The sequence below is a fragment of the Enhydra lutris genome, unplaced genomic scaffold (assembly GCF_002288905.1).
Source record: "Enhydra lutris kenyoni isolate GAN:26980312 unplaced genomic scaffold, ASM228890v2 scaffoldscaffold66, whole genome shotgun sequence".
Taxonomy (NCBI): Eukaryota; Metazoa; Chordata; class Mammalia; order Carnivora; family Mustelidae; genus Enhydra; species Enhydra lutris.
In genome coordinates, this window is record NW_019154150.1 from 10,542,851 (window position 1) to 10,570,104 (window position 27,254).

Here is a 27,254-nt window from a genome sequence, read left to right on the forward strand (position 1 = left end):
TCAGGGACTTGTCGGAAAGCAGCCCCTTCTGACAGTGGTGAGGCCAGCTCTGCAGAGAGGGCTAGCCTGGGTGGATGTTTCTGAAATAGAACAGTGTGTGGGGACTCGAGGGGCCAAGGGAGGGGTGGGTGTGCTTTGGCACTGAGAGGTCTCGGTGACATTGCAGGGTCTAGTGTCTCCTGTCTGCATGGCCTGCACCTTTGGGGTTTTTGTGCGGCTGAGGGGTTTCCCCTGAAATTGTCTTTATTTGTATAGAACTTTTTTCAAAATTGTTTTGTATGTTTCCATGTTGCCTTCCCCTGGGAATGTCCTACAGAGGGACTTTATTGGTCTGTGTATCAAGTATAAGCTTTCATACATGATAGTAGGTGCTTAATATTATTGACTGAAAAATTAATGATTTTGTTAGGAAAATAATTTTTATCATTTCTTATTGCAGTATAGGTACTTTGGGAAACCCAGATAATCAAAAGAAGGGATTCCCTGTTGGGGAAGGAAGGAATGAAAGCCGAAACCAGGGCCATCCTGTGGATGCAAGGAGGCAGTGGGCGCCTCCCCTCAGAACAGCTTCCACACAGTGTGTGCTCCATTTTGAATGTACTGTGTGTTTTCTGAAGTGACTTTCTTGTCAGTGTTTAATCACTGTTCTGGAATTTTGAAAAACACTTGGGCACCTGGATGGCTCAGTCAATTAAGCATCTGCCTTCAGCTCAGGCCGTGATCCCAGGGTCCTGGGATAGAACCCTGCATCAGGCTTCCTGTTCAGTGGGGAGTCTTCTTTTTCCTCTCCCTGTTGTTCCCCATGCTTGTGCAATCTGTCTCTCAAATAAATAAAATATTTAAAAAAACAAAAGTAGAATTTTTAAAAATACAAAATAAATTTTAGGGATGAGAGAGAGATAAAGAGAACGAGACAAAGAGAAAGAGACAAAAAGGAGGAGAAAGACAAAGAGACAAAAAGGAAGAGAAAGAGAAAGCGACAAAGTGACGGAAGAAGGGAGGGGAGTGGAGAGATCCCTGTAATCCTGTCACCCAGTGGAAAAAAAACACAAGTGTTTGGGGCTTCTCCTTCTGGGCTCTGTTTTGTCTGTCTGTCCACAGTTGTTTTTCCTTTTATAAAACGTGATCATAGTATACATATTTTTGGCCTGTCCCCATTAACTCAGTGCTGCGTGGCCCTGTCTCAGGGCTGTTACATCTACAGCATTTTTGCTGCTGCAGGATTCTGTTGAATGGGCGTACTGTGGTTTTGGATGCCAGATGTTAGATGTTTAGATGATTTCCAACTTTCTTTCCTTCCTTCCTTTTTTTTTTTTTTTTTTTTTAGGTTTTACATATTTAATTGAGAGAGAACATGAGAGTGAGAGAGAGAGAGAGAGTGCATAAGCAGGGGGGAGGGGCTGAGGGAGAGGAAGAAGCAGACTCCTGGCTGAGCAGGGAGCCTGATGTGGGACTCTACCCTAGGACTCTGAGCTGAAGGCAGACGCTTAACTGACTGAGCCCCCAGAGGCCCCTAGATCATTTCCAAATTTCTTTAGCCCAGTGACAATGCCTATTCTTATGAGTGAAGGCATGTAGTTATTCATGCTGAATTCCTTAGGCAGGTGTCTCATTTGGAAGTACTTGAAATTCTCATCAATACTGCTCATTAGATGGTTTTGTAACTCAAACCAACTCTTGTCCCCATTGAAGGTACAGGGCCATTTCCCCCTAATGCAAATGCTGGAGATCACTGTGTCTTTGTGTTTCTGGTTGTTTTTGTTGTTGTTGTTGTTGTTGTTTTGTTTGTTTTTCTAAAGACTAATGTATTTATTTTAGGGAGAGGGAGAGCACGCACACATGAGTGGGGAGAGGGGTGGAGGGATAGAACCTGTGGGGCTAGATCCCATGACCCATGAGATCATGACCTGAGCCAAAACCAAGAGTTGGATGCTTAGCTTACTGGGCCATCCAGGTGCCCCTCTGGGTCTGTTTTTAATAGCAGTGCTGTCTTTTGCTGTCCTGGGTCTCTTTCCTTCCCTTGGTGTGCCTCTCTGCTCTCTTGATTTTGTTGTGGGTTTGCAGTGGGCCACAGTGGCCACAAAAGCAAGCTGTACAGTCATTCCTGAGAAGAGCATCCTGAGTGAGGGCCCTGGGGGGAGGGATTTCCTTGGAGTGTCAGTGCACGGTTTTTTGCAAAGATGCTTCTGGTTATTGTTTTCTCTATGCTCTGTATGGGGCAGGTGGGTTTGGGGTCCAGGCTGGGTGAGGCGGTGGCATCTTTTCGTGAGCACTGTTTCCTGGAATTCTGCGATTCAGGACAATGCGCAATATTTGTCATTTCCTTATTTGATCCTGTTGTGGAGATGAGGAAGTATGCGTGAGCTTATCCACGGGTAGCGTAGGGACCTGGTATGTTCCTCATTCTTGCTCAGTTATGCTTGTCCTTACTCCTGATGACCCCATGTGTATGATGGATTCCATAACACCAGGGAATCTGGCGATGGAGTTTTCATTACCCAGCCAAAAAAAGTCCTTGGTGTGAGGCATCTTTGAGTTGTTGGCTGTGGCCGTGGTTCTCATTATACCACCTGCTCCCCTCTTCAGCTTCCTTCCCTGTTTATTTACTTTTGGGTTTCTCTTCGGTAGGAGCTGGTGGTGATGGGCGCCCCAGGGTCATTTTATTGGGCCGGGACAGTCAAAGTGCTGAACCTTACGGACAACACCTATTTCAAACTGAATGATGAAGCCATCATGAACAGGCGGTACACTTACCTGGGTGAGTAGCTCAGGGATGGGACAGGTAAGAAGGGGACACGGGAGCGATTCTCACCTGGCTCACACACGGTTCATTTACTGGTGGAAAGTAGAGTTGTTGGCTTTCACATCCATTGTTCTAGTTAGGTACACTCTTAGCCGGGGCACCTTACATTGAGCCTCACACCCAGCGGGTAGAGAACAAAGTAGGGGGTCTGAATTAAAACTGATTTAATTACAGAGCTGACAGTTGAATGTCCAAGGAAGCAAAATTTTTTCTTGAGCAATTACTTAAGTTCAGATACAAAATGAGTGCAGTAGAATCCTTGTTTTCCATGGTATTTCTTTGGCTGTGGCCTCTCCTAGTCACACCAGTTGCAAATAGAAATAGTAAGAACCAGGAAAGCCTGGGTGGCCCAGTCAGTTGGGTGTCTGCTTTGGGCTCAGGTCATGATTGGGCTCAGGGTCTTGGGGTCGAGCCCCGCATTGGGCTCCCTGCTCTGTGGGGGCCTGCTTCTCCCTCCCTCCCCCATTCCCCCAGCTTATGCTGTCTCTTGCTATCAAATAAACAAAATCTTTGAAAGAAAAAAAAAATAATAAGAAAGAAATTAACATGACAGATGGCAGCATAATGCTGAAGGTTAGTCACAGGCTCAGAGATATTTCTCTTATTTTCTCAATTCTTTCAGCCTTCTAGAAAGAAAATAGATAGAACTTAACAGCCACCAGGCAAGCTTTATATTGCACTATTGAGGGACAGAGATAGGCTGTCTTGGCTTGTGGTCCTGAAGAGTTTGTGTGGCTCTCTTCCTTAGTTCATGTCTTAAGTGCTATCATTCTGGATGCTGCTACTTTTCATTCCTGAAACAACCTTATGAGGCAACTATCATTACCCATGAAGTACATAACTTGCCAAGGTTATGTGGCTTGTATATAGCAAAGTGGGGGCTTAAACTTGTGGTTTCTGAGCCCAGAGTCTCAAAGAGTGTTGCTGGGTGTGGCGTTGGGGTCCAGGATAGATCTTTGAACTTGAGGGGCCGGTGGCTTCTCCCTGTGTATACCAGAGACCCTTATTGCTACAGGGCTTTCAAGGTCACCTAAGGCTTTGATATCACTCATAATGCGCTTTGGTAATGGGTCAGGCCACAGGGTCAATAAGAATTGATCACAATATGGTGTCATCACCAAATCCAGACAGCTTGTGATCACAGCACCAGGGTTTGAAGGTGAAGACAAGTTTTGGGGGAACATATGGCCATCCATAAAGTCTCTGCTGGCCAAGGAAGAACTTTCAGCCAGCCCATGAGGCTCTCAAGAAGCAGGAGACATTTGGACTAAGCTCAGACAACTTTTACCTTTGTTTCTAGATTCCTTTTACATCCAGATTCTTTTCTCATCCATACCCATCCCCCTACTGTCAGTTTCATTCTGCCTTCTCTTAGGAGAGAAGATGGCACAGTGGTTAACAGCAGAGGCTATGGAGATGCACAGATTAGATCTGAACTTTGATGGGTTATCTGGAGGATGTTACTTAACCATCCTTAGTCTCAGTTCCTACATCTGTGAAATGGAAGAAATAATCATACCTTCCTTATAGAATTGTGCACTTGAAATTTGCTGGCATCCAAAGACATGCACAGGAATGTTCCCAACTGCTTTATTCATAGGAAAGTAGGAATATCTGGGAACAACCCAGATGCCTAGCAGTAGAATAAAGATGTTCTGATCTCTTTATACAGTAGACCGTTGCTCCACAATAAAAGGAAATGGACGCTCTTATACTCCACATGGATGAATGTCGCAGGTGCTACGTTGAGTGAAGTTCTAGAACAGGTCAACGAAACATATAGTGATAGAAACAGAATAGTGGCTTCCCGTAGGAGAGCATTGACTTGAACAGGCAGGAGGGAGCCTTCTCGTTTGGGTTCTGTACTTATATTCACTCTGGGCGGTGATCGCATGGCTGTGTGCCTGTGGGCACCTCCACGGGTTCTACCCTTCAGATATATGCATGTGACCATATGAAAATTATATCTCAAAAAGAAAAATGTGAAGTATTTAGCACAGTACCTGTATTAAACTACCTCAGAAAGCACTCTTTCCTGCCCTGGTGTTTTTGTGACCCTGACTTTTTGTGAGATGAGCTGGTTCAGCAGGAGAAGACTAACAGATGCAATTTGTTCCCTTGGAGGTTACGTTCCAAGAATAGCTGGGTCGTAATTGTCCAGGCAAGGGATGCTTGAGAAGCCTTTTCCTCAGATCAATCTTTTTCTTTCTTGCCCTGGCTCATCCTCTCCTCCATTAATGCCCATCCCTCACAGGCTATGCAGTGACGGCCGGCTCCTTCTCTCGCCCGTCCACCACTGATATCGTAGGAGGTGCCCCCCAGGACGAAGGCATCGGGAAGGTGAGGAGAGAAATCTGTGGAAAGCATGGGGTCAGACACCGGGCGAGTGTGCTGCCCCTGGTGTAGAGGCTTGCCACTGATTGATCTGAACATTCTCCTGGGTGGCTGGCAGGTAAATGACGAAGTAATGAGGAGTCTCCCATCAACCTCCTTCCAACAGCTTTTGAGAGAACCTTGAAAACTTAATCAGAGAGTGAATGCTACTCCTAGACCTCTCCAATCTCTGCACGTTGTCATCTCAGCTGTGTTCAACAGCTGACTCTGTGTGCGAGCTTATTAAGACTGACCCTTGGCATCATGGCGACCTCTGAAGAAATGGTGTCCAGCATTGTCCAACTTTAAGTTCTCCACTCTGCCAAGCCCTTCCCAATTTTGACTTTGACTTAATAGAGCTAAGTCTCGTCTCATGTATTTTTGGGACTTTATTTATCTATCTTGGGACCTAGAGTGTCATATTTACTTCCCCAGTGTTTTAGAGCCAAGACTGGTTCTGTCCAAAGACTGAACAGGGGATATGTGGGTCAGTTTTCCTAAAGGATCTGCCCAGGCTGTAGGAAATACCCCATGGATCTAGGGCTATCTGTCTGGTCCCTTTAGGAATTGTGGCCTCTGTGGGGCTGAGAGTATGAAGAACTATGTTTTCTGATTCTTAAGCTGCAGGGTATGGGAAATCTAGATTGGGTAGGTCTGTGTGAGTCAGGAACCTGCATTTTTAACTCCATACGGTCTCTAATAGAAAAATCTGAACTAGGGAGTGATCTTTAGACCCGAGCCCAAGGAGTGGACTTAGCATAGTGTATAGTGTATGGCCATATCTCCAGGGGCTCAGAGAGTAGGGTCTGGATTTTAGAGAGGCCCAGATGGGACAAGACCACTGTTCACTGGAGCCTTGAGTCAACATGTCCGTCTGGTCAGCTGACTGGTACATTCCTGAGGATCGTTTCCCTGAATCCTCCCAGGCAGGAGTTAGGAGCCTCAGCTCTCATTTCTGGAACTTGTGCCTCCCTCCCTGCTAACATGGTTGCTAGTGAGAAAGGATCTTGGGGAATGACACCAGTTAAAAACACAGGCCACTGAGCTGGGGGAGGCCAGCCGATGAACTCTGATAAAGTCAGGAAAGAGGTGGGTCCTGCAGGGTCACGTGAATTCCTCTACATGGTGGAGGGAAGAAGCACTGAGAGCCGTCCCCATGCTGATAACGTGATCCAGGAAAGATGCTGTGTGCGTGTGACCCAGCTTCTCCGCAGTGTTGGTAACAGAGCCTGCCTTCTGGCTCACGGCCATGCAGGGGTCTCCGTGCTTCCTTCTCTCCCAGCTACACAGACTGGGTCTGACTGCATCATGTTCCCTGCAGATGCTTGTGATTGTCTTAAGATAGGTCTTAGGCTGAGAACAGTATTTATAACTGGCAAAACCAGACAGAATCCTGGATTCAGCTAACAGCGAAGAACCTGAAAACACTTCTTTTAGTCGGATCATGGGAGAGGTGCTGGGAAGACGGGTCGTAGTTGATGGAGTTGGTGACCGTCCAATTCCCGGGGGCCCTAGACTAGACCTCTGGCCTGCAGGATTGTTCATTTCTGGTGTCAGGGCCCAAACACATTCTCACTAAGGTGGTGGCTTCTTACCCCGCAGGATGGTCCCCTGCCCTGGTTCCCCTACATCATGGGATGCTGTTCCTGTAAGACGCAGCTTGGAAAAGAACTTCTGTAGTCCTGTCATTTGGCAGGCTCTGCATCAAGGGTCCTCTTTGGGGTAGAGAGGCATGGTGCCTCCGGATGGAAGGACACTCTTTTTTGCAGAGTTGGTGAAGTGCGGGGAACTTTATCAGCCAGCTCACAAGCACCTGCCATATGCCTGGTTGGCCTTAATTTAAGTAGGAGTCTCAGGAGGATGCTGTTCAATATCTTTGGTCATGGCTTCTATCTTAACTAGATTTTTTTTTTTATTCCATAGGTTTATATTTTTAGAGCTGATCGAAGATCGGGTACCTTAATTAAGATATTCCAGGCATCAGGTAAAAAGGTGAGATTCTGGGTACTGGTGTTCTTTTTGCTTGCCAGATGTCATCCTGAGGGAATCAGTTCACTTTTTAGAAAATGGATGTAGAGGCCCTATCCATGCCCTAGGTTTGTATGGCAGCCCCACAAGCAGTTGGCTTAACCCCCTCAGCACTGTGGATCCTGCGGATTGTGGAATTCAGGCTCGTCATAGGACTCAGGCAGCAAGATGAGCTTGGGCACGACCAAGTTTCATCACAGTTCAAAAAGGATTTCCATAGTTCAGATAGTCGTCAGAATTACGACTTGCTGTATGTCTGCCTTTTCCTACCTCTCTGACCTTCCATCTGCCTCTCTCTTATACATACAGCCCAGAGAGATCACACGCAGTTAAGTAGGGTGGCAAACCCATGAAATCTAACTGAGTAGGTGTGTAGGCAAACGGCTCTCACTCTTCCGGCGTCTCAGGCCCAGTGGTGCCCCCCTCCTCTCATCCTGAGCCCCCCACCACCATTGCCACAGGGCCTGTTGTCACACAAAGTAAACCAAACACAAGTCACTTGGCTCCCTTGAGAACCTTGAAATATAAATAGCTTGGGAAGGCTGCCTTGGAATTCGTCCTGGGCAAGGTTTGTCTGGGTGTGTTCCCTTGTCTTCGTCCTGGCCCTGATCCTCTCTTGATTTCCTGCACGTTTCCATGAATGCTGCACCCACAGTCTGAGATGAAGGCAGGTCGAGAGTCCCTGGATTAATAAGGCACGTTTTTTCATGGGCTTGTCCGTCCTGCCCACCTTAGCGTGACTCAGACCAGCAGGATCATTTAGGGAGATTGGCTGCTCTCAGAGGACACACCTTTAGGCGGGGAGGCCAGTGCGTGATTGGGAGTCTTGCCTTCGTGTGGAGGCCTTACTGAGCTCTGGGAAGAAGCACAGGACTCTGGGACTTGGGAGGGAGATTCCAGGAGACAGGAGAAGGTGGAAGATGGTTTTACCCACCACCACCCTAGGAAAAGGGGGAGAGACGATTGTTTCCTTTGTGGGCCTTGTGGCCACGTGCCGTGCCCCAGCCCAGTTCAGGTCCTGCTGTGGGTTAGACCTGCTCTGCACAAGCCTGGCACCATGACACACTGTTCTGATGGTAAATATTCTCATTTCCCCAAATCCCACTCACAAGTAGAATTTTTTTTTTTTCAGTTTTAACAGCCTTAATGTGTGTACTTACTAGAGAATTGTCATAATCTTTTCAATTAAAAAAATGCATCACCAAAAAAAAATAAATGCATCACCAAATCAGATTTGTGAAGTTTCCCTGAGAACAGCTCTGCATTCCCCTGCATTCCCCTGGGATCCACACTGGCCTGTGTTATTTTAACATTTCCAAAACCCCCAAAGCAACCACACTGGAAAAGACTGTGAGCAGTTCTGCAGTAAAAGTTTTCTAAGCACCCCTGACAGACGAGAAAGGACTCGGTGCCGTTTGTGATAGAGGCCCAGAGCAAGGAGGGTGGAAATGCCTCCGAGCCTAACATTTAGGTCTTTCTTAAAATAAATAAATAAATAAAGGGATGTCTATGATGGGAAACCCAGACCCCCACCCCTTCAAGCGTACCTGGGCTTGACAGCATAAAATGAAAGGAATCTCCCCCCACTCAGCTTTTCTGAGATGTAATTGACATAGAATTCAGTGACCTTAAGGTGTTCAACGTGACGACTTGACCCGTGGATATATGGTGGAATCACGGGGAGGTTAGTTACGACCTCCATCACATCACGTAACTGTGTTTTAAGGACTCTAAAGTGGCGTGCCGAGCAGGAGCACACCTATCACTCAGTCTTCAGAGTGTCTTCACCTTCATTTCCACCTGCAGCCTCTGTTCTCCCCACCCCCTGCTGCCCGCGCCCGGGGCAGGCCCAGTTAATGCTGGTCATCCCGGTGCAATTATCAGCCTATAATTGTGCCCTCTCCTTCTCAAAAACCTCCCAGTGTGGGTGACAGCTTACACGGCCACCCACCTATGACTGGTCGCAGTCAGGTTTGGGGTGACAGACTGAAGAGTGGGCAGTGGGGGAGGTAAACATTTGAGAAGCCACTTGTGCACACTGTGAGGACCTCATGTCAGGGAGTCCCAGGACAGACTGTCTTGTGTGTCTGCTTGAATGGCCTCGTGAGGTGTTGGGGCTCCCTGGGAAGGGACGGGAGGGCCAGGTGTCTCAACCACCAGCTCCGTGGCCACTTGTCCTCACTTTGTACCATCCTAGAGTCAATCCTTCCTTGTGCCACTCACTCTTGCCCTCCTGTGTCTCTGGCTTCTGGCTTTACCCCCATCATCAGTGCTCTGAATTTGAAAAAGACCATTACTTTCTATATACATCTTATTCTGCTTTTTTCAAGAAGAAATGAAAAATTCTAGTATCTCTGACTTCTCCATTATTCAAAGGGAAAGGACATGACCCAAGGCTTTCAAAGGATGTCTGTAGCTTTACCCCTGTGTCTGGACCCACACACATGGTGGGGTGGGTTCTGACTCCGTTGACCACTGGTCCACTTCTGCTTTTGTTTGGCCTGAGTTTGGTCAGATAGTACTGTCTCCTGGCCTTGCCATATGAAAAATAAAACAACAAAACCCTAAAGTTCCAGTTTTTAGCGGTTGACATCCTTCATATCGTACATCCGAGAAGTTATCAGTATGTGCCCAATCCAGATGTTAATATAGACACATGAATCTGCATTTCCAGGTGAGAGAACTTCGATCAAAGAACCCCCTCTCCTGCCAACACACACACACACACAGCATGTCCTTGCCACATACAGGAGTTTTATTGTGTTAACGGAGGTATCTGAAAGGTTTGCATGTCAAAACTTAGATAAGAAACTTCACGTTCAGGGATTTCTGATTGAACACCGATGAAGATGCCAAGTTAAATAGCCCATTGGAATGAAACAAATAGTTCCCCTGAGGCAGAGCCAGAGAGTCCTCTGGGCTCTGTGAGGGTCTTACCAGCTTCTTTGTTTTACTGAAGTCTGGATATATTGACAAGGCCGCTGAATTAGTGACTGGTGGCATGGTCTCTGCTGGGAATCCCAGCGTTGCCCACACCCTTCTCCTTTGGGAGTGGGTGTTGGCAGGGCGGGGTGCACTGAGCACAAGTGATGTGTGACTGGGGAGGGGCTCCTGTCCCTGGGTTCACTGCAGGAAATGGACCAGAGTGCCCTCCACCTCTCTCACACTCCCCAGGGCGGCAGCCAACAAACACCAGCTCCGAAAGAAAATGCTTGTTCCCATCAGCAGAACCAGAGCCCTTTTATCTGAAAACATTTATTTTAAAAAGAATGGCTTTTTTTTTTTTTTTTTTTCTTTCCAACAGAGGTTGCAAACTGGCAGCCTTTGGAAAGGATGCAGCCTGTGAAACTTTTTGTTTGGCCTGCCTGCTATGTTTGTTTCTTCTTTTTTTTTTATGAACGAGTTGTCCGCATTTTAGAACGAGACCCCTCAAATAAAATTTTGGATTTTGGGCTTCTCTTGAAAAACAGGAAGGTTGGTCTTCTCTGGGTCGGCCTCCCCACAGTAGCAGTTGACTTCAGGAGCTGACTCTGTGGGCCCCAGGTGGCCACAGTCCCTACCACGCCCTATTGCCTGTTAGACCCTGAAGCCAAGCATCTCTTGCCACCCGGAGCATACTTGCAGTGTTACTTGTTTTTTCTTATACCTGTTCTGTCACCTGCCTGGATCCCATTGGCGTTTGAGTTTGAGACCCCTGACTTACGATAATAGGCACTGGATTAAGCTCTGATTCAAGAAGAGCCAGTGGAACCTGGCCGTGTTCCCGCATCCATTACATAGTCTTGGGGGTCGTACCCTTCCCTGTCACTTGAGTTCATGCCTTCCTGGTTGGCTTTAGCTCTGTGCAGGCCTGGGAAAGGGTAATTTATTTCCCCATGTAGCATTTCTTTTTTCTTTTCTTTCTTTCTTTTTCTTTTTTTCTTAACTTACCGAAAGGGATATCATTGTTTTATTTATTTTTTCAATTATTTTTTATTAGTCCCCATACAGTACATCATTAGTTTTTGAGGCAGTGTTCCATGATTCATTGTTTGCATATAACACCCAGAGCTTCGTGCAATACACGCCCTCCTTAGTACCCATCACTGAGTCACTCCATCCCCCAACCCTTTTCAAGCTTGCCTTGTGTTAATGAAATTTCATGTTCCTCCTTGGTTAGCCCTGTCAAATATCTGTTATAGGAGGTACATTTACTATGCTTGTAACCTGTTTTGTAACCTCAGCTTGCATCTTTAAAAACCATATCTTATTCTCCTGGATCGGTCCACTTGTTTTCCCCCGGGAGGGCTCCAAGGCAGGAGCCTCTGAGCCAGTGAGTTTCGGTCTCAGGAGGACTGGGGTCCAGCGCCGCTGCTGGGAGTCAGGGATTTCACTTCTGGCTCGTGGGACAGCATAGCCATCGCAGTGCTGAGGGGCTTGGGGGCAAGAGCGTGTTAAGCTGTGGGCTAGAGGCAAGCGAGGGCCTCCTGTGTGAGGGCACGCACTGAACGCTTTGTTGCAACTCGACTTGGTTGCAGATGGGCTCTTACTTCGGCTCCTCCTTATGCGCAGTTGACCTGAATGCAGATGGCCTCTCTGACCTGCTGGTGGGGGCCCCCATGTTCTCTGAGATCAGGGACGAGGGGCAGGTCACCGTCTACATCAACAGAGGAAATGTGAGTACACTGCTGGGCACCAGGTGGATGGGTGTGGGAGAGGGACATCTGTCCAGTGAGGAGTGATGGAGCAGCCCCGCTCTGGGCCATGCCTTGGGCCCCATTACCTGGAGGAAGTGAAAAGATGTGCTTCCTACCTTCAGAAAGCTCAACATGCCATTAATGGAAAGCCGGACACAGTGTTACCACTGCAGACATACAGGGATTGAGAAAAATCACAACATCAGTTGTTTGATTTTGAGTGTTTATTCTGTACCTGAAACTCTTCCTCCTGCTTTCTAGAAATGATTTCCACATAATGTGCACATAGTATCAGGGGCCCCCATTTTTCAGATTAAAAATGAGGCCTGTGGCACACAGCTAGAAGCAGTGGGCTAGAATTTGAACCCAGGCCAGCTGGCTCTCTGGGAGTCGTGCTGCTTACCCGGAAGTATGTACACATGAGCCAGGGGCTCCTGGAGGGTGCAGTGGCTGGGCAGAATCTTGAAGGAGTAGGAGCTAGGCAAATGGAAAGAGCTGAGCTGGGAGCTGGGCAAACAGGTTGAGGGCTGGGGCAGCAGGACCACTTAAGTTCTGGGGTTGGGCCGGTGCAGTGGCTAAGGGCTGTGATCATGATGTTCCTTAGCCTGCAGAACCATGAAAGGGGTGCGATGACATTAGAAAGATGCCTCTGGCCCTCTGCAGCTGAGTTGGGGGCTAGGGGATGGGGACAGGGAGGGGAGAGGAAGCAATGCCCCAGTGGAGGCGGGAGACCAATGAGAAAGCAGAATCTTTTCGGCATCTAGAATTAAGAGTGTCCAAGAAGAGAGTTAAATTCATCAATTTTGTTACCAAACATGAGAAAATGCTTGTAAAGTAATCAGTGAAAAGTGGGATAAAATCTTCCTATACAAACAACTTCTAAAAAATATACAAAACACATAGAGAATGTTCATAATAGATCCTTGTGGGTGGTAAGGCTTGGGTAAGTTTTTAGTTTTATCTTTATCCAAAGAGCAAGAATGTAATACTTTCATAGAAAAAAAAAAATCCTTTTAAGCAGTGAAGAAGATGCTAGTTATCCTAGTTGGATGACTCATCCAGTTGGAGGGGCAGCAGTGTTTGACTCTAGGTGGACAGCTGTCACGAAGAAAGGAAGCCATCTGAAGAGGACCCAGGGAACGTTAGAGCCTTGGGCTTTCTTAGATGCTTAAAAACACTTTGAGAAAATGGATCTAAAACCTGGGAACAAATGTACTTCCTGGGACCTGTTGAGTAACACTTGACACACCCCCATTGACATTCCAGGAAAAGGGACAGGCAGGTGTGGGGAGAAAAGAGGTGGTCATTATGGAGATGAGAACAGCAACATTTGGTGGCTGCCGGCTACTCTGTTTGTAGGAGAATGAAGTACTCGTGTAGGTATGAACTTGTCAGGCAGTAAGGAGACCAGCGTAATAGCTTGTCAGTGTGTTTGAATCATGGTGTGGAATCTTGGAGCTGGAAAACTCCCCCAGACACATGGTGCCCATACCGGCCAACCCCCAACCAATGTAGCTTCATGTCATGTGGCTACCCTTAGTACCAGGGCATGGTATCTGTTGGGCCTCCCCCTGTCTGATGAATGATCATGAAGCAGTGCAGAGGATTGGGAAAATGATGACTTTGGATAGATGGACTTGGACCTTGCTTTTTCCACTTATTAGTCTGTGCCATGTGGACAAATAGCCTAAAATTAGTGGCTCAGTTTCCTCATCTGTAAAGTGGGTAGAATCCTAAGGTCCCATCTAAAGCCAGACACTCCCTGGGGTGGCTTGTGGGTGTGTAGTGGGTTCAGAGTACCTCTACACTGGGTCAGGCTTCGACTTTCTTCTGCCTCAGAATCTCAGATTGTATTTTAATACTCTGATACCAACATGTTAGTGATTTGGGGTACAGTGGATATCCTTAGATGGCTTTTACTGCCACCATACACCATTGACCCCCCCTCCCTCTCTTGGGTGGTGTTTGCTCAAGAAATCCAAATCTGGGGGCACCTGGGTGGCTCAGTAGGTTAAAGCCTCTGCCTTTAGCTCAGGTCATGATCCCAGGGTCCTGGGATCGAGCCCTGCATTGGGCTCTCTGCTCGGCAGGAAGCCTGCTTCACTCTCTCTCTCTCTGCCTGCCTCTGTGCCTACTTGTGATCTCTCTCTGTCAAATAAATAAAATCTTAAAAAAAAAAAATCCAAATCTGAGCCACACGATAATGGGCACAGTTGTATGCGTCCCCACCCCTTTCCTCGCCGAGAACTCTACTGGGTGTTGGGTTTTCTGAATGATGATTCTGTCACTATTACTGATCACATGCACCTTGCAAAGCAGCTTTGTAAACTTGTACTACAAGGGATAGGAGAGAAGAAAATAGAAGTATGCATGCCCATGTAAAACAACTTTTGGAACAAAGGGTAAGAGCAGCTGAGAGGATTTTGTGGCAACAGGTTTGTGGGTAGGGAGGTTTGTGGAGCGTCAGGACAAAGGGGAGATGGAGTCCTTGGCCAACATGAGAATCCTCTTCCCTCTAAAAGGCATCTCAGGCTGTGGGAGACCCTCCTGCTGCACAGGTGAAAGGGACTCATTTTGCCACCAGGAGAGAGAAGCTTGGGTGCCCGTGATGCTGCCCAGGTGTTTCCTGTCGATGGGTGTGCTCCAGTGGTGTTTGGAGCTTTGGTTGTATTGGGGGTTTTTTTGGTTCTGGTTTTGTTTTGTTTTCCATTTTTTCCTCCGTCCTGTTTGCCAGGGAGCCCTGGAGGAGCAGCTGGCCCTGAGTGGCGATGGCGCCTACAACGCACACTTTGGGGAGAGCATTGCCAGCCTAGGTGACCTTGATGATGACGGGTTCCCAGGTCAGTGAGCTGGTACCTGCACTCTGCCTTCGCCCTGGCACGAGGTGCTACTGGATCTGCCTGCCCCCTTGGAAGTCCCCTGCAGGGAGGGGTGCCCTTCGAGAAGATGTTCTCCATGCAGACACTCAGGGCTGGGCTCTGAGCCCGCTGCACTTCTGCTTCCATGTGGTACCTTCTCAGCAGCCTCAAGTTCTTGGCTGTGTGTTGGCCGTGCGAGGGGTCCTAGGGCTGGGCCACGGGGGCTTCTTGCTGCAGACATGTTGGCCTGGCTTCCTCCCGCCACCAGTCCCTGTGTCTCAGACTCTAAGGGTCTACTGCGTTATTAGTACATGAGTGTGGAGGGACTTAGACATTCTCAGCCCCAAGAGTGACAGCAAGGGGATGGACTTGAATGTGTCCCTGCCAAGAGGGTGGGGCTATGTGTACCTGATGTCAAGATCTGTCTGGACTGCAGATTCCTTCACAGTATCTTGGCCTCTCTTTCTGGTCTGTTCAGTGTTGTCTCTGCTTATTGTATGCACGGTACATAGACATTAGGACCTGTGGGACCCACGTCACTAGGGGGACAGCTGAGGTGGGGGACAGGCTGGGGGGCAGCTCTTGCCTCAGACCAGACATTCAGGCTCCTTTGATACCCTCACAACCCTGACTAGAGAGGATCCTGGCTTGAGGTCGTGTGAGCATGGGTCCCGCACCCTTGACCTCACTTCTGCAAACACATGACTTTTGTTAGAAGCAAAGAAAAGAAAGGAAGATCTCGGCTTTGTTCCAGGGGCTGTCAGTTTGTGAGGGTAACCATATTTTTTTGGGAAGTGAATGCCATTTTATATAAGTCCCTTCTCTGGGAATGAATTGACTTTCTCAGTTATGCAATAACCATAGTTTATGGAATTCCCCTGACAGAAATTTGGGTGGGTGGTTTATATTTGCATTTCTCTTATTGGATGGGTCAATGGTTTTTTTCTGTGAGGATGAGGTAGGAACTTTTTTGAAACTAAACCCTTCTAAGCTTCAATAATTTCCTTTCTACCCCCCCTTGCTTTTCTTCCCTGCTAAGAGATGGTATGTCTAGCTTAATGCCTGGACAACCTACAACCAAGAAATTTCTGATATGGAGGGACCCAAATGATGGCAGGAATTAGGAAAACTCCTTATATTACTCCATATGGCTTTCTAACCCACAGCTGTTTTTCTTCCCTCAGATGTGGCCATTGGCGCACCCAAGGAGGACGACTTCTCCGGGGCCGTCTATATCTATCATGGTGATGTTGGTGGGATCGTCCCTCAGTACTCAATGGTAATTGCTGTGAGAATGATGTGGTAACTGTCCATATATTCATCTGACAAATATGTAGGGAAACTTTAGTCTATACCACACCCTGGGGTACAGAGGAGAACACAACATGGTTTCTCCTGTCAACTTTCCCGCCCTCCAGTGAAAGACAGAGACGATTGGTATTGCTTATTAAGTACAAAAACTTAATGTTCAGAAACTCCTGAGTGTGCTCTCCGTCAGGGAGGCCTTCTGCCCGTGAAAGACGATATCCACACCCTGACCCACATTAGGAGTTATTTCTTGAAGAAGAAGAGTTTTTCTTTTAGTTACTCCTTTGTCAATCATCAGTGCTAGCCAAAGGAATACGTTGTAAAATGTCACTTAGACAACGGTCCACGGAGGAGGGGTTTAAAAGCTGTCATAGGGCTGATTGGTATAAGTGGTATTGCTGTGAGGAGCTGTCAAAACTCTGGCCTTGAGCCCCAGACTTGGAAACGTGGAAGTGGTGGGTTCTGTTTTTGCCATATCAGCATGGTGTTCAATCTTGCTGATGGTATCAGGCCCAGCCCCTGGGAAAAAAGGAAGTCACTCTCTTGACAGAAGCATCGTCAGGATATTTGGGGATGTTTCTGTCTGGAGTGGCACAGGCCTGTGTCACTCTCCCAGTGAGTGGGTCAGTGGGAGAAAGGGACTGAGCACAAGTGGAGAAACTTCGAGTTAGCAAATATCGATCTGCCGAGTGCTTCTTATGTGCTTACCACTTCCTACTCATGCTTGTACTTCTCATCACAAAGCAGCTGGCCTCCTGTCTCGATTGTCTCTAAGGAAACCAAACTTCCAACTGAGTCGCGTTCTTGCAAAAGGTTCCGAAAGTGTTCTATAAAGCAAAGTATTAGGAAAGTGTCCAAACCTGTTCATGTGTTGAAGTCTCTAGGTAAGAAAGAGACTTTACAAGTGGGTTTTAAGAGCCAGTCCATAAACAGGACTTCAGTCCGTGCATTCATAATTGTTCTTCTTGCAGCAGATAAAAATGAGCTGATTAGAGGGTGAGGGTTGGTTTGTCGCCAGCTTCCTGCACCCTCTCTGCTGGGGCCAGCCCAGCTCAGTGATTCCCACGTGAGTCAGAGGGTAGAGAGGGGGCACCAGTCCGCTCTCTTCTTTAGTCCTTGTCCTAGTCCTATGAGATGGTGCCTTTACTGTCCACCTGTCTTCCTGAGGTGCCTCCAGCCCAGGTGACTTCGCTTGCCCAAGGTCTCTGGCTAGTAAGTGGCAGTATGGCTATCCTGAAACTTGACTCCCAGCCAAGTTTACTTACTGTCTGTTACTGTCCCCACACTGGAGGAGGGAACACTCAGGGAAGCTCACCTGAGAAACATAGAAATGTGGAAACTTATCCTGCTCCGAAGCACACATACTCCAAGGGGCCTGGTCTACTCAGACCATCCTCTTCTCATTAGAAATGAATAACGGGGACAGGGAGCTCTTAGGTGACTCAGCCGATATGGCAGGAGGAAGAGGGCTTTGGGCACAGGTTGGGGGCCACATCCGTGTCAGGGGGGCATCTGTGGTCTGAGTTAGGGACCCTCTTCACGACATGACAAGTGGGAAGTCATCCAGGGAGCCCAGTCCTCCAGCAGCCGCCGGGGTCACTGTCCACACTTCCTCCTGGAAGCTTGTTCCCAGACCCTGGAAGCGAATCACACAGAGAGGCAACCTGTCAAAGACCCCTGCTTCCCCTCCTCCTGCAGCCTTCCAGTGTTTTGTTTTGTTGCTGGGTGGAATCCCTGCAGGGAACCGAAGGACAAATTTTGTGGTTAGCATGGAGTGTCTTCAGTAGGAAGCAGGGATCGGCAGCTAGACTCGTCCTGCCTCTGTCAGCACGCAGGGAGGCTCGTTAGCCTTGACAAAGAGAAGTGGTTTGGAGCACTTAAGGAGAAAAAAAAAAAAGAAAGAAAGGGAGAAACAAGTACGTTTATACTTTTCCAAGCTACTAATATGTATATGATAAGGTCAGTGATTTAAAAGGAAAAAAGAAAAACCCTTCAACAACGTATTCTTCAGGGCTGCGGTCTGGACAGAGCGGGCATTGTGCGGGTGAACCCGAGGAAGAAATCAGAAACAGCTCTGGGCAAAGGAGTTGCTTTTCTTTGGCCCAGACTGGTATTTATTTCTGCCGGATAAATTGTGAGATCAGGGCTGAAGTTCGTCCACATTACTCTTTAACTCATTCTTCTTTCTTGGGCTTGTCAGGAAAAGTGTTGATTTTAAGATCCTTGTGCGCCTTTCTCAATTTGAGAGCCCCCAGGGCACGTCAGGGCGGCCCCTGTGATCTTTCTTTTGCCATAAGGACACTGCCTATAAACCTGGGCAGGCGGAGGTTTTCCAAGGCTCCTGGTTTTCATTTAGGGTTATTAGCACTGAGCAGACTTATCTTCCTGGCTTTATGGCCTAATGGCCTGCAGATGTCTGTGGGATAACTTAAGCCGGCATCGCCACCGCCAAATGGACCACCCCTTCACTCTTCCCCCTTGTCCCAGCCGCCGCAGAGCTTAGAAATGCAGACCCAGGGCAAGCTGCTGCTAGCATCGTTAGACTGTGGAGCTGAGCTGGCCTGCCTCAACATGGGGTTTTTAGGAAATAGACATACGTACATGTTTGTTTAGACAGAGCCGCGTGGGATGTGGAGCTCTGCCTGCGAGCAAGGAACATTTCAGCGTTTGCTGGTGCTCTGATTTGTACCATGATGCTCGCACATTTCCTGTTGGACGGCTTAAGTGAAGATGGCAAGTGGAAGGTTATTTGCAGTGATGGGATCCCGGGACGGGTGATGGGGGGCGGGGGTTGGTCCCTGGCCTCTCCATCTGTAGATTCTATGGAAACTCCCTCTTCCCATGCTCATGACTTCTCTGGATGACTCAGTAAGGAAAAGGATATGGGAAGAAAGTCCACAGTGAGCCCCTGCCTATCTGTAAACCTGGTTCCGATAGGGGTTGTGCTGTGCTGTATGGCATGAAAACAAAGCATTTTCTTATCTTCCACAGTGAGGGCATTGGGAGGTAAGCCTCCCCAGAGAGATTGTATAAACAAAGGGAAGAAGAAGCAGGTCAGATCCCAGGAAATGGGACTTTTCTGATTCAGCAAGTTTGATATCTTTTAAGGAACTGCGCCACGTAGATGATGAGTGACGTAGGCCACTTGTACAGTAAATAGCCCTGAACCAAGACAGCGTATGTTAATACAGACTGAACTTCACGATGAATGAAAGTACAGATGCCCTATGGTGGTAGAGCTGTGAACTCCCAACTGGCTGGTTGGGGGGCTGCCTTGTAGGGAAGAGAGTGGCTTTGGCTGATTTTTTTTTTTTTTATTATTACCTACAGTTTATAGAAGGTTCAGGACCTGGAGCTCCAGATTTTCTAGACAGGACAGTTTCACCTGTATGGAAAGCTCAGGAACCTGTAGGTCTTCTGATCAGCTCGGTTGAGAGGTGGTTTCCATGTGCCCATCTCTGCCAGCTGGACGTGCTCACCGCCTGCCCCCCCCCTGCCCCGGGGAAAGACTGACGGCACCTCCAAGGAGAGGGGTGGCCCATGTTTGGTACATATTTGGGTAGAGAGATCTAAGGAAAACATGTTCTTAGAATTCTAGCCAGCTCCACCTGTGTGGAAACAAAACAGAACCGCTGTTGGAAATGGAAGTAAACATCCATTTTGAACTTCACGTGGCATGTCAAAACATTAGCACACAAGTCTAGGTGGGTTTTTTGTGAACACTGAGCTTGAAAAATTTTTAAACAATGACATGTTGTGAAGACAAGTTACCGTAACCGAGTGCGTGGTCTTTGGCCATGTGCTAAAAACCCCAGGATCAAATTAGGACCACAGTTTTCTCTTTCCACAGCTCTAGGACCAAGCATCCAACGGAAGCTGCGTAGAACAGTCCTGCGTTCTTACTCACCACTGTGCTCCTATCCAGTGACTCAGTTTCCCTATTATCTGTTTCAGAAGCTGTCCGGCCGGAAAATAAGTCCGGTTCTGCGGATGTTTGGGCAGTCCATATCAGGAGGCATTGATATGGATGGAAATGGCTATCCTGGTAAGCTGTTTTTCTTTAAAGGCATCTGAGATAAAAGAAGATAAGTGTGTGAGGTAGAGTCATTTCCAGTTGGGTTAAGCTGTGGTGACATCTATGTGGGATGAGGAAAATTCCCATAATAGGAGGGGATACTTTGCCTGGTATTTGATTTTTTTTTTTTTTTAAAGATTTTATTTATTTATTTGTCAGAGAGAGAGAGAAGGAGAGAGCGAGCACAGGCAGACAGAATGGCAGGCAGAGGCAGAGGGAGAAGCAGGTTCCCTGACAAGCAAGGAGCCCGATGTGGGACTCGATCCCAGGATGCTGGGATCATGACCTGAGCCAAAGGCAGCTGCTTAACCAACAGCCACCCAGGCGTCCCTGGTATTTGATTTTAAGGTGTTGAAGTTTACTTTGGGGTTTTAGAATGATCTATTTTGAAGAGTTTCGGCACCAAAAGGATGGACTGATATCAAAAGAAACAATAAAAAAAGAAAAAAAAGAACAGGATTTCTGTGGCATCAGCTCTTTCTAATGAAGAGAAAAAAAGCACTGTCCACATTAAAAATGATAATGAAACCTCATGTTCTCCTTAATATTTAAGCATAGTTAGAGACCTCTTACCCTTGAGAGGGGAAAAAAAGGAGCTGGGCAGCACTTTCCCCACCTCCTAACCCCTGCAAGAAAATTGAAATATTTGGAGCAAAAAAGAAAACCTTGCCCCTTCCCTGATGGACAAAACAGACCCTCACTGTTCTGGCTGCCTTGTCTTCAGGGTGAATTAATGCCTCATGGTGGTTGAGGCTAATTGAAGAAAAATGTACCATTTCCCACCTCAGTCCCAAGTGTTGTCTGATTTAGGGAAAATGCCCTGGGCAGGGGGGTAGTGGTTCTTTTGGGGTTTGAAGGGGATGGAGTGGGGTGAGGTGAGGAAAGAGAGATGAGAATTTGAAAAAATCTGAAATGTTCCTGGAATTCAGGAAGCGTTTCCCTGGAATTCTAGGTCCTCTTGCTGTCTTTGAGGAAGTACTTCTTCCACTTAAAGTGCCCCGGAAGGACTTGTGAGATCCAGTGCTGGGCTGTACGAGGGCCGCGCATTTGGTAGTTTCTTATGGGCAGCAGTTTTGATCATTTTTTGTAACCTTACAGAGCCAGGAGGAGGGGAGAGGAAAGGGTTGTTGCTGAAGTTTTTGTTCCTGTGGGCCTCATGGGCTTAAGTCGGAGAAGGCCATTCTTCTTGTTTTGGGTAATTTGTGGCTGTCCTGGAATAATACCTGATGTATATGCAAAATGCTCCCACGTGCACAATGGCTCCCATAGTGCGGCCGGTGGGTAGAGGTGGGGTGTTCCCCACGTGAGAGACATGGGTACTGAGCTGCAGAGAACTTAGGGGCCAGGCCAGAGGCCACATCGCAGTGGGCAGAGACGCACGTTCTCTGTGAGCAGGTGGGTTCACGCTTCATGATGTATGGGAGTTTCTTACATTTTTTTCTTTTAAGATTTTTAGAAATTTTTATTTATTTGAGAGAGAATGAGCACGTGAATGTGGGGAGGGGCAGAGGGAGAAGCAGGCTCCCTGCTGAGAGGGGAGCCCAGTGCAGAACTCGAGCTCAGGCCCCTGGGATCGTGACCTGAGCCGAAGTCAGACTCTTAATGACTGAGCCACCTAGGCGCCCCTGAACTTCTTATATTTTTCATAAAAGAAATGACAGGTTCCTCAGGTTCTTTTGTTTTCAAGCATCTAGTCAACTCAAAAAGGCTTGGAAAACAGCAAAATTAACAAGCATACCCAAGTGCAGAAATTTTAGCAGCCCTACAATTCATGGATTTGCTGTTTCTTTTTCCTTAATTGAGGACATTGTATAGACACAGGGATTCAGTCTGTCTTGGATTCAGATGCTTGCTTCTGTAAGGTGGTAATGGGAACCCCAGGACTAAGGAGTTTATACTCGAGGGGAAGAAAGGCAGAGAGCTACTAGATGAGTATATACTTTATAATTCAAGTTACTTAAAAATAAACATTACTGGGGCACCTGAGAGGCTCAGTCATTAAGCGTCTGCCTTAGGCTCAGGTCATGATCCCAGGGTCCTGGAATTGAGCCCCACATTGGGCTCCCTGCTCAGAGGGGAGTCTGCCTCTCCCTCTCCCTTTGCCTGCTGCTCCCCCTGCTTGTGCTCTCTCTCTCTTCTCAGAAATAAATAAATAAGATCTTAAAAAAAGGAGAAAAAAATTACCATCTAGCACTTGGGTCTTGGTTTGTAGTATACTAAGTATTTCCTGAATTTTTTGATTTAAATATGTGATTTAACCTATGTATTTAAATATTTTTAAAATATTACATTTAACAACTAATATTTAGTAAGTATTTAATAGATGTCTTCTAATTTAAGTATTATGAAGTATCATCAGCTTTTGAAGAAGACCCTTAGGATAATTATGTCCACAGTACAGACAAGGACACTGAGAGATTCTGAGGTCACAGGGAGTGAGGGGTGGAGCAGAGATGATTCACATGTTCTACAGAACCTAGAGCTTCTTTCCAGCTCATTTAGTTCTAAGTATCTGCCTCTCTAATTCACTCGTGTCCAAAAGATACATAATGTGACCCACATACATAATTTAATGTATTCTAGGAAACACATAAAAAAGATAAAAAGGAATAGGTGAAATTAATTTTAATAATCAATATAAAAGTTTTGGGCTAGTTCATGGTTTTCATACCAGCCACATTTCAAGGTCTCAGCAAGCCATGTGGTGATTGGCTGCCACGTGGGGCAATGTGGCTCTCCCTCTTCCAAGATCACCGTGTGGCCCACAGGAAGGCTGTTGGGGGCCCCCCCGAGCTCAGTGCTGGGCCACCATGGCTGGGGACCTTGCCAGGGGGTGGGTAGGCTGGGAGGGGCTTCAGCACGTCTCTGAATGCTACATACTTCTGATTTTCAGATGTAACTATTGGAGCCTTCATGTCGGACAGCGTGGTTCTTCTAAGGTGAGATGCTTCTCTCTCACTTCTTGGGTTGCGTTCTTCGCAATGAGGGCTGGACTTTGGTGAGGTGGGTGGTTGGGGAAGTTCTTCACCGTCAGTCAGCAGTTCCCTCCGTGCTATTCCTGGAGGTGCTCGGAAAGTAGAAATGCGGCTGTCTGCTACCCCAGTTGCAGAGTTTCCAGCTGGCGGGCCTCGAGTGGCTTGTAGCTCTGGGACAGTAGCCTCCCTAGGGCTTGGGGTGGCTTCAGCCCTGGCGGTTTTGCCTTTTGCCTTGAACAGCTGCTTCATGAATGTGTGTACATGATGTCCTCATTTCCTGTGGTTACCAGGACACTCAGGGGCTCCCAAGCACTGCCTTGTCCCAGCTCTTCATCCCCACCTTGTCAGTCCCCAGATCCCCAGGGGCGGGGAGCTTCCTGCCCTTTGAGCAGGACTTCCTTGCCTGTGGAGGCAGAGGTGTGGGATGGGAGCCCATGCACCCTGACTCTCTCCCACAAAGGCTGGGGGCTGCCATTCTGCCCTGAACCATCTCCCAAGTATTTCTGTCCATATGAGTCAGAGGAGGCCAAATTACCCTTTGGAGTGGGAGCCAGCTCTTAGGTTTTGTTAATAACCTGATGGCAGAACTTTCTAAAATAGGCCAGTGGGATCTTAGAGCTGGAAGGGGTCCCAGAGGCCATGGAGCTGCACACCCCAGATTCTTCTCATTCAGCAGTGCCTTCCTCCAAGTCTCTGGCTACAAGGAACCCGGCCCTTAAGGTGCCCCTAGGGGTGAGAACTTAGAAACTTTGGAGGGAACCAGTTAACCCTAGCTAACTCGGGATGTTAACCTGTTAAGGAGACAGAATCACCTTAGGTTGGGAGGGTGAGGTCCAGGGCCAGGTGGCCTGGGTTCGAACCCCCACTCTGCTGTTGGGAGGCGGGTTTCTCCAGGTTACCCGCCTTTCAAGATTCTCGCCCATTAAACAGGAGAATGGTAGTACTTCCTCACTGGGTCCACAGAACTCTGTGAATTAGTACTACATGCAAAATGCATAGTACAGGTAGGGGGTCAATGAATGTTAGCAATGCTTAGATAACTTATGCAAAATGTGCCTCCTTAAAATTCTGTTTCTTGATTCTATATTTTGCATGTAGCAGCCCTTCAGTATTTGATAGTGGCTTGTGTGTCCCTGAGGTGGTGATGTCACTGTTGCCATATGACTGGATCTCCACTTTCTTTATCCCCCAGCCCTCACCCCCGTCCTGTGGGTTGGCCATCCCCTTTCAGGTAAAACAGCTTACGTAGCCTCCAATGACTGAGGTGACACTTGAGAAGCTGAGCTTACCCACCGCCTTTGTGGCATCCTTCTCTCCTCTTCACTGTCCCGAGCAACTTGCTTTGGCTTGGCACGATTCCTCTAGAATAAAACACGTTCCCCAGCTCTCACAGTTGAGAAAAGGTGCTCCTAAAACCGGGAATATCTGGCTTAAGGTATATCCTGTAGATTCTCCTTTTTTTTTTTTTTAAGATTTTATTTATTTATTTGACTGTGTGTCAGATCCCGGGTGCGTCTCACAGAGCAACTGTGCAAGCAACCCATTCAGCCAGTGTTTGCTGAGTGCCTGCCACATGCCGGGCACCGCTTGGGCTCCCACATGCTCAGCTCTCTCTGGTCATTCTGGTTTTTTCTTTCCCTTTGGAGGTATAGATTGCATATAACGGAGCCTGCTGATTGAAGGATAGCGCTTGTACAGTTGTAAGCAGGTGCCTGCGTGTGTAACTGCCACCCATTAAGATAAAGAACATTTCCATCACCTCAGGAAGTTTCCTCCTGCCTCTTCCCAGTTATGCCCCCTTCCGACGGGCAATCATTGGTCTGATTTTCATTGCCGTTGATCAGTCCTGCCTGTTCTAGAATTTCACGTAGATGGAATTATGGAGTCCACACTCTCTCGGCTCTGGCCTCTTTCACTCGGTGCAACGCGTTTGAGATGCCTCTGAGCCGTTCTGTGGTGCTCTTTTCCCCTTACTGAGCAGTAGTCTGCTGACTGAATACACTGTAACTTGTTCTTCTGTTCTCTTGTTGGTAGAACATAATTTTTTTAGGAGGGGCAGGGTCAAAAAAAAGGGTGGGGAGAGAGACGCTTAAGAGAGAATCAACCCCGAGATCATGACCTGAGCCAAAATCAAAGGTTGTATGTTACCCGACTGAGCCACCTAGGTGTCCCGAGAGAACATATTTTAATTCTTAGTTTTCTTAACAACTCCATGACATAGATATTACTACTATTATTCCCATTTTATGGATGAGGAAAGCAAGTGACCTTGAAGTTTTATTAATTTTAAAAAGGAGATAATTGTCGATTATGATAAGTGCCATGAGGATGATGAGGCAGGGTCATGTGGTCAAGGGCCCTGGCCCGCATCAAACCCAGCAGAGAGGGCCACGTAGTCATGTTAGGAGGTGACAGTGGTGTCCTTGGCTCTGGCAGGTCAAGAGAAGTGAGGTGTGGAGGTCAGATTGCTGTGGGTGGGAGAGAGAAGGAGAAGCAAGAAAACAGATGGTGAAGTTTGACTCCTTTCCAGAAGCTTGGCTACCAAGGAGCAAATGGGATTGCCATGTGGCTCAGAGATTAGGCCAAGAGTCTTTGAAACCTCTTCTGCTCTCCTTGGCCCTTTCCTGTCCTGCACTAGTCAGAGGCGGTCCCCTTTAGCTTCACCGTCATCCATACAAAACTTGCCCTGACCCCACTCTCGCCTTGGGGCCTGAAGAGACAGAGGGAGAGGGGGACGAGGCTGAATGGGGGTTGAGGGAGGAGAGGAAGGTGGGATGTGGTGTATAGGCCATGGGGGGCAGGGACCTCGTCTTTGAGCCAGGCCCCAACACTGGAACAGGTCTAGGGCAAGGTTCAGCGTGGAATGTGGGTGAGGGTGACCACCTCAGGTCTCTTCCAGGAGCAGGGAAGGCAAACTGGGACCCCTTAGAGAGGGGGGCCAGGGAGGAACAGACAGAGGGACTGTCGAGTGTGTCTGAGGGGCCAGGAAGGCATCTGTTGATAAGGTGCTGGATGTGGCTGAACGACTGTGGACAAGAAGGTCTGGAGACGTCAGCTGGCTAAGCGAGGTGGGCATCCCAGGCATGGCCTAGCTGACCAGCAAGTTAGGTGGAACTTGAGTCCCTTCAGAGTTTGGGTGAGACCAGAAAAAGAAACCAATCATGTACAGGCTCATATAACACACCATGCCCATTCCTTTTTTTTTTTTTTTTAAATATTTTATGTATTTATTTGACACACAGAGAGATCACAAGTAGGCAGAGAGGCAGGCAGAGAGAGAGGCAGGGGAAGCAGGCTCCCTGCTGAGTGGAGAACCCGATGCGGGCCTCGATCCCAGGACCCTGAGATCATGACCTGAGCTGAAGGCAGGGGCTTAACCCACTGAGCCACCCAGGGGTTCCACACCATGTCCATTCTTACACGTCCTCAGGGAGAGTCCAGATGTGTACCGGCCTGGAATCCTTCGGGCTGCCGCAAAGGGCACACCTTACTGTGAGTGGCGTTAAGGACACAGATGTTAATTGGCTGCCTGGAGGGGATGGCTCCAGGGCTGGTTTAGTAGCCTCCATCTTCGCGGCGGTGTCAGCGCTCAGTCTGCCCGACTGTGTCTGTCCCACGTGCAGCACTGCCCCCCGCAGAAGGCTGGGGTGATGGGAGCAATACTCCATCAGACGGCATCCTGCCTGGTTTTACCTGGAGGTAAATGCAGGGGAAGTACAGATCTACCTTGACCTAGGAAGGACTAACTGTTATGATAAACGCATTGTAAGTTGAAAATATCCTACATGGAAACATATTTACTACCCCTAACCTCCCAAACACCATGGCTTAGCCTGGCCTGCCTCAGCTGTGCTCAGAACACTTATACCCGCCTGCGGTCGGGCACAGTCCTCCAACACTAAGCTGGTTTGATAATCAAGTGTTGACTCTCTCACGTAAATTACTGAAAGCTGTGCCTGAAGTGACAAACAGAGTCTCCACGCGGCTACAGAAAGGGTGTCAGCGTAGGTGATTGGTGGCGGAGCCTGGGAGCTGTGGCCCCAGGGCCAGCGTCACCAGTCATTCCACATAGCACCAGCAAGGGGATCCTTGGGGATCCAGATTCACAGTTGAAAGTTCGGTTTCTCCTAAGTGCACGTCAGCCCATCATAAGGTTGA

The 27,254-nt window shown here is 47.9% G+C and overlaps 1 protein-coding gene across 2 annotated transcripts in view; it reads left to right on the plus strand.

Annotated features, from left to right (window-relative positions):
- LOC111159088 (integrin subunit alpha 9) overlaps positions 1-27,254 on the plus strand; it is a 333,563-nt gene that overhangs the window by 45,496 nt on the left and 260,813 nt on the right. The window contains exons 6-13 of one of the 2 annotated variants that reach the window (XM_022521479.1): positions 2,629-2,758; positions 5,058-5,143; positions 7,100-7,168; positions 11,722-11,859; positions 14,615-14,720; positions 15,923-16,017; positions 20,001-20,091; positions 23,015-23,060. In XM_022521479.1, the coding sequence (XP_022377187.1) occupies positions 2,629-2,758; positions 5,058-5,143; positions 7,100-7,168; positions 11,722-11,859; positions 14,615-14,720; positions 15,923-16,017; positions 20,001-20,091; positions 23,015-23,060 (761 nt within the window). The remainder of the gene's footprint in view (positions 1-2,628; positions 2,759-5,057; positions 5,144-7,099; positions 7,169-11,721; positions 11,860-14,614; positions 14,721-15,922; positions 16,018-20,000; positions 20,092-23,014; positions 23,061-27,254) is intronic. The other variant, XM_022521480.1, reaches the window with a different exon arrangement.